This window comes from Ptychodera flava (assembly GCF_041260155.1).
Source record: "Ptychodera flava strain L36383 chromosome 3 unlocalized genomic scaffold, AS_Pfla_20210202 Scaffold_27__1_contigs__length_13241970_pilon, whole genome shotgun sequence".
Lineage (NCBI taxonomy): Eukaryota > Metazoa > Hemichordata > Enteropneusta > Ptychoderidae > Ptychodera > Ptychodera flava.
The window spans coordinates 11852110-11859036 of NW_027248281.1; the positions used below are offsets into that span (position 1 = coordinate 11852110).

General features: G+C 34.7%; 1 protein-coding gene across 1 annotated transcript; it reads right to left on the minus strand.

The window, feature by feature from the left end:
- Positions 1 to 131: 131 nt before the first annotated feature.
- Positions 132 to 3664, minus strand: LOC139126431 (S-crystallin SL11-like). Its single transcript, XM_070692491.1, has 5 exons — positions 3443 to 3664; positions 1911 to 2006; positions 1248 to 1363; positions 550 to 657; positions 132 to 395 (listed from the first exon to the last, which is right to left on the minus strand). The coding sequence occupies exons 1-5, from the start codon at positions 3588 to 3590 to the stop codon at positions 231 to 233; spliced, it is 633 nt and encodes a 210-aa protein (XP_070548592.1). The 5' UTR covers positions 3591 to 3664; the 3' UTR covers positions 132 to 230.
- Between the last annotated feature and the right edge of the window lie 3263 nt (positions 3665 to 6927).

Below are 6927 nucleotides of genomic sequence, written 5' to 3' on the forward strand. Positions count from 1 at the left end.
GTCACACAAACATTGTCATTAAACATTTAAATCTGTCATTTCAGGCACTTGAAACATTATCAAAATTTTGAGATAACATTTATTCCCATGTTTACTTCTACCAGAAACGTTCGCAAGAAAACCATAGCAAATCTAATAGTACGCTTTTTATTTTTGTAGCTTACCAATATTAACTTCATGTTGTTTCTTGTTTGCCAAAGTAAAACAGTGCTATACTAAAATTTTAAGAGTTAAAACTCTGTTTTCGGTCGTTTCTTGAGCCAAGCAGCGATTTGCGGGATCGAAGATGTACGTTCAACCAACGCCTTCAGTTTAGGATATCGATCCAATATGGCGACGTCGAAGAATGGGGCATATTCCATCCGCACGAAAAACTCGAAGTCAGCCCACGTAGGCTAAAATGAATAAATGATCAGAGAGAGAGAGAGAGAGAGAGAGAGAGAGAGAGAGAGAGATTTAGTTAACAAAGCAGACGTTATAATGCAGACGTTAGCAGACGTTGAAATGGCTACACAAGATGTCAGTATAATTTAGCAATTTTTCATTTACCAAATTTCCGACAAAGAATCCACTTCCTCCATTGTTTGCGACATGAATTTTTTCTAGAGCTGCTAATATAGAATCCGCCTTCACTACAAAGTCAGCCTTGTGTTCAGCCTATGGAAAAATGTAAATAGTGTATTTAAAGTGTGCATCTCAAATTGTCTACACTAAAATACTGGATATCATCGATTCACTGTAACAGTTCAAGGAGTACTTGAAATGATTGTAAAGCAGGGTGGTTAATCCAATTCGTTAGACAGGGTACAGCCACCGAAATGAATCACTCTGTCACAGATGCTGGTCACTCATTGGACAAATATTGCAGAGATTGTAAAGGCAATGCTGTAGGCAAATGTTTGCTTGCAAAAAACGAAAACGTCATCACGTTTTCTCCTGTGAGTCTGTACAATTTACAATTAGTCGGATTGCAGTTTTTATACACTTCATTTCACATTTATGGTTTAATGTTGACTACATTATAAATTATTTTTGCACATCACTGACATTCTTCAGAATCACAGGGTCTGAAAATATCAGTCGCGTGATAATTGTATTTGTTATATCATTCGAAAACGTAAATTAGTATTGATTCATGGAAACTAAAATTATGTCATATGATTAAAAGTGTTTGCAAATTAGACAGTTACGTTCGCACATTCCCCATATTTTCATATTAATTTTTATTTTATCCTTCAGCCAATTACCTTCTTCGTTTCATCTTTCTCAAAGAAGATCTGTCTGACACCAACATAAAGCTCTTCGCATACATCAATTATCATGTCAATTTTTGCCTTCTCAAGATTACTTCTTCCAGCGAAACCTCCAGATGAAGAAAAAAAAGAAATCAACGACAAATTGGCAATGATAAAATATTAATAAAATTACGATAGGACTCCTCAAAAGAATGATATGCCTTGATTTGCACGAAATATTGGAGAAAGGAGCAATTAATATCTATTACGGTAAAAGTATATATTCTAATAAGAAATGATTTCCCTGATATATACTTAACCTAATTTACTATTTTCAAACCTCATGCTTGTGATTTTGAGTACTCTGAGTAGCAACGGTTGTGCATCGATTAGCGGAATGTTAATCGGCAATTAATTCTGATAAATTTTTCATTATTTTGGTTGTGTTTGTACTATACACATTCCCGGTTTATTCAGACACCCTCGAGAAAACAAGAAACGAATTGCCGAAACCTACCAAAATTTTAAAATTAAAATTGATTTACATCGGAAGAATGCTGTTTGAATCTGGAAGTGAAAAAAAACTGTATCTGAGATATATTCTATCTAAGGTATAATTCTTTAAAACTCTTTTCTGATACGAAGAAGACCATTGGCAATCTGAATTTAACTTACCATATTCGTTAGCAAGATAACGGCCAATGGCCCTTGACTGTGCAAGTACGAACTTTCCATCGATTTCCAAGCATGGCACTTGATCAAACGGATATTCTTAAATAAAAAAGCCCAGAGCGGGGTGTTATCGTCGTGCAGGATAATAGCTGTTGTGTGCACTGAACTGCGTTTGTGATAAAAACATTTCGCAAACATTTCGCTCGGTGCGACCACACAATCCTTCCAAGTAACTCATACCGCATTGAGATCTTTAGCAATTTTCCAAATTTCGTGACCGCACTGCCATTTTGTTTGGACAACCAGACATATTAGATGTTCATAACAAGTGTAAATATTACACTTGTCTTTTATGTTTTCTATTCGCTAGATAGCCAGTGTGCTCACGGCGAACATCGCAACTTTCGTACAACGCCGCATGACTATCCCACTGATTTTTTTAACCGAAAATAATTTATATGCATCAAATGTACTTTATTACAAAATTAACTCATAAGATATGCTGCAACCAACAGCTGGAGTTTTCTGCCATTCAAATAAAAACTATCACTCTCGCATTTGATGTATAAATAGCAGATAGCATAAACATTGTTTGTAAATTATTTCGTCGACTTTATAGAGATGTCCTATGATATTTTTTTCTAGCTAAACATGCGTTTTTTCAATACTTTTCTATCTCTTTATCAGCTAATAATGTGTAGATTTTGTCCAATCACGTATTAATATTAATACGTTTTTTAATTTCTCACTATTATCTGTGTAGATTTTCATCCAAAACATTTACGAATTTCTAACGTGCCCATTTCGCATCTGTTGTGATTCAAACCATCAATACTTAACACAGATTTGCATTTCCACAGTCTCATTGTGATGTTCTATATTCTCGGGTCAAGGATTCGATGAGTTCAGATAGAACTATTTTTGAGAACCGATCAGATTGCAGAGATTTTTCATTTTTTATTTTTTTTGTTATTTGTCTCGTTTTCGTCATCTGATGAAATAAACATACGATACAATATAACATGATATAAGGAGGCCACTCTTTTCAAGAAAACTTCATTCCTTGCCATAATTATAGAAAGATAGACATATGATACTATACTCGTAAAAGATATATCAAAAGCGATCGTCAACACAGCCACTGGTTAAAAAGGCGATACATATTTAAGCTATATAATGTATCATAAGAACGTGTTACACAGTCATAATCGATCGAGCTGAGGCATGTCTTCCAACTGTCTATAACTAAACCATTGATTTCTGCTGGCTGTAGACGGAGCAAGCTGCAAATGTATTCCGACCATCGATCGTAAAATCTGTCGAACAGTCCAGGATCAAGTCATTTGTACTTCTTTCAGAAAGTGTCCTTTGCCATGGCTTTTAAAGTGGCATCTAATCTAATAGTTTACTAAAATCGGCATTAAATGTTGCGGACATTAATATGACAAAATTAATGAATGGCACTCTAAACGCAATGTGCATGCATGCAATGATATTAAACACAACCAATGATTTTGTGAGTATTGCAGACTTACTTCCACTTGATTTTTCAGTTCTCCATTGTTCTTTGGTTATTCTGACGTCTTCATACTCAACTCCAGCAGCGGCGAAGATCATGCGAGAGGTTTCTGCACGTGCGCGAGCATTAAAATATATCAGACGATACTGTGGCATTGTGGACATAAGTAGTGTTGTAATGGGTCAGATTTCGTGTTTAAGTATCCTTATCAAAGTGAACCACGGCACTAATTGATATCATTGTACCTGTTTTACAATACAGATTTGTCACTCAAACCTTGGTGTGATTGGACTGGATTGGTCGGAAATCAAAGAAGTCGTCAGCTGACGGCATAGACAGCCAATCGGAACCTTGAGCAAAGCTATTCAATAATGTAATTGTCAAAATCTACGAGAAAGATACTGGTAGTCAATGTGTTCAATTGTATGTCTACCCAAAAGCCCGGTCAACATGAAGCAGAAAAAATATATAATGTATTTTCCATATGTGGTAGCATAGATGTATAGGCTGGTTCATTTTAGAGTTTTCATTCATATCTTTGATGGATACAGGTTGGTTGAAATTTGTTTTGAATGCATTAATTTTTTTAATTGACTAAAAAGCTACGAATGTGGTTGGATGGCCGTGTTTATTTTTCAGAGCTATTCGCCTGCGGTACCAGCAAATTATCTACTATGCGTTTGGCATTATCTGATTTACGAAAATATAATACAAGTAATTGATTTTTTGTTACAAACTGTACATGGACAAACGAACGATTGATTTACAGTCAAAGAAATAACATTACATTTTAAGGGCTGGTTACGTCTCAATAAATTTTTGGAGAATGTACTTGCGAGTTGGAAATACTCCATGACCGAAAGGAGTCACTTACTGAAAATGAAATAACCAGAGATTGCGAGATGTCGGTGACCTTTTACGTATGTTGAGTCCTATGAAATGTTTCAGAGTGTCGAGTTTTCCTTTACTTTGTGAATGTAAAATTGCTTGGTTTCTGCTACCGTGTATTAACTCTAACGAGTGATTTTGAGTCAGATTTGTTATTGAGACATTTGGTAAATGACATTTGCAACTGTAAAGAACGTCATTCAAAATCTCTATCGTCATTCGTCTATGATAATCACGTGGTATGCCTCATTTTGACAATATTACATGCAAAGAGACAGCTAACGTTTAAGACAGAGTAAAACTAGGGCGATAGGTAAATCACTAAAAAGCAGTCTCCTTTCTTTAAAGTAGTAAATAAAACATATTTACAGAACGTGGGCGTAGATGTAAGCAGATATACAAATATTACACAAATATTACACAAAGTAGTCAGATTGACCATGCAGTGAAGGTATTAGCTTCTAAACGTAACCTATTGAGATGTTCATTCTGCTACTGATCGTCTCCGAGACCCCTAGTCTGATTAAATCGCTTCGAATTCCCAATCTCGTCAAGTACCCGCTGATATTTAACAAAAAACAACCTCACAACTATCTGAAAGACAACGTTGTGATATAAATTGTGCAGTGTTTAGCCGAAGAAAAAATAAACTAAATCAGAAACTATATGCACGAAAAAAGATTTTTGCCCAACATATAAAAGTATCAAATACATTAATTCATAGTTAGTAAAGTACTTTAATCAAAAGAGTAAAACCAACTTTCACTGGTGTTTTTAATGGCCATCTACACAAGACTTGTTCATAATACTTTGAAGAAACTATCATGATTCGAGCAACAAAACCAGAGTGTCTACTTTTTGAAGAATTTATCCCTAAAATAGCCATTTTATCTTAAAGAGTTTGGAAGCTGTCAAACAAACGCACAACAGTTTGCAAAACTTACATTGAGACGTTTAAAGCACCAACTGCGAAACGATATATTCACGAAAGGAGTGTTCTTTATGAACTTAGTCACTGCCAATGACACTTTTCTTGAAACATGTGCTGAGATTGCCAGCTATTGCTTTATTTATTCATACTACATTAGATTTAAGGCAATGTTCCAAGTGTCGAGATACAATCTCAGTCATTTTTCGGTAGTCGTCAATAAATACTTCTGTCGTCTGCGATTAGTCGTATCAATATCACTATACAGACATACATGAATAACGTCAAAGAGTTGAAGGTATTGACCCGATTTAACTTATTTGTAATATTTTTTGCATCTGGTTCGCTTATTCAAGGTACTTTTGAACATACACCTCATACCAAGTTAAACTGAATATTTGTTTTTGGTGTGTTTTCTCATTCGATTTCAATATTTAAGTTTATCTGACCTTGCGTAAGTGTTCAACAGATATTTCGAGCAGCTTGGAACCAATACCAACTTTTGCACGATATTCTTAGCATTTTGAAACTGTCGATGGGCGACGTCAGAGCTTATGTGGTGATTTATCGGTGCATAGAACACAAAAGTGTGTCAGCGCTCAGTACATGAAGACTTCGTACACGAAATGCGAAATATGACCCTGTTAATAAGAGATCATTTTCATTTTACTCATTGACTCCATCTTCCAAAAATCAAACGTTGTTTTAAGTATTCACGGAAAGACTGCACATGTTCCCCATTCAACCCATGCCTGTAAAGTTAATACATCCTTCATACAGTCATACGTCACTGTTATCTAAAATAAATACCGGAACAAATACCTTGATGCAAGAACATCGAGAAGATCGATGATATGTAAATGCCATTCGTGTATTTCATTATTTCTGAAATAGTATTCCTAAGGCAAAGTTTAACATGCACAAGTTCTCTATGAGGTTTATTATCTATCGCGATTGCATCCTTGTGTAAGTGTATTGGAGAAAGCGCCCTCACATTCAGTATTTTCTGTAAAATTGACCATAAACAAATGCACAGTTCAAGAGTTTCTCACGGCCTGTAAGATAATACTTTTGAAAAGTATCTATGATAATTAGAATTTAAAGAATTATTACCTATCCTTAAGTCAATCTAGGACAGCTTTTTGCTGGGTGAGGATATATGCAACAACATTAATTGAACGACACATATCAGGTTTGTTTTTCTGCATTTCTGACAATGAATGGATAAACAAATATTGCATTATATGTTATTCCAGTAGCAATGTATACCGTTCGATTGAAAGGAAAATATCTTACATATCTTACAAGTGGGGTCTCTAGTTGAATTCAAAACTAGTAGACTTAAATATGCACACAATCAAATATAAGGATGAACACCATGCAGTTGAAAGATTATTAAATGAGATAAAATACCCGGAATGACTTCTAGTTGCGACAAGGTATACAATGTTAGAGTCTGGATGAACATGCATGGTAAATATGAATTTAACTTTGTTTTTGTGCTTGTTTGTTACTTTGCTTGTTTGTTGCTAATTTACTTATTTCTTCGTTTGTTGTCTTTTCATCAGATATTTTCCTTTCACTTCTTTATATGCTATAAGACCGTCTGTTTATTTTATATTCTTGTTATTTTATATACTTATTTGTTAATCAGTCTGATCCACTTTGACACCACACGTTAGTAT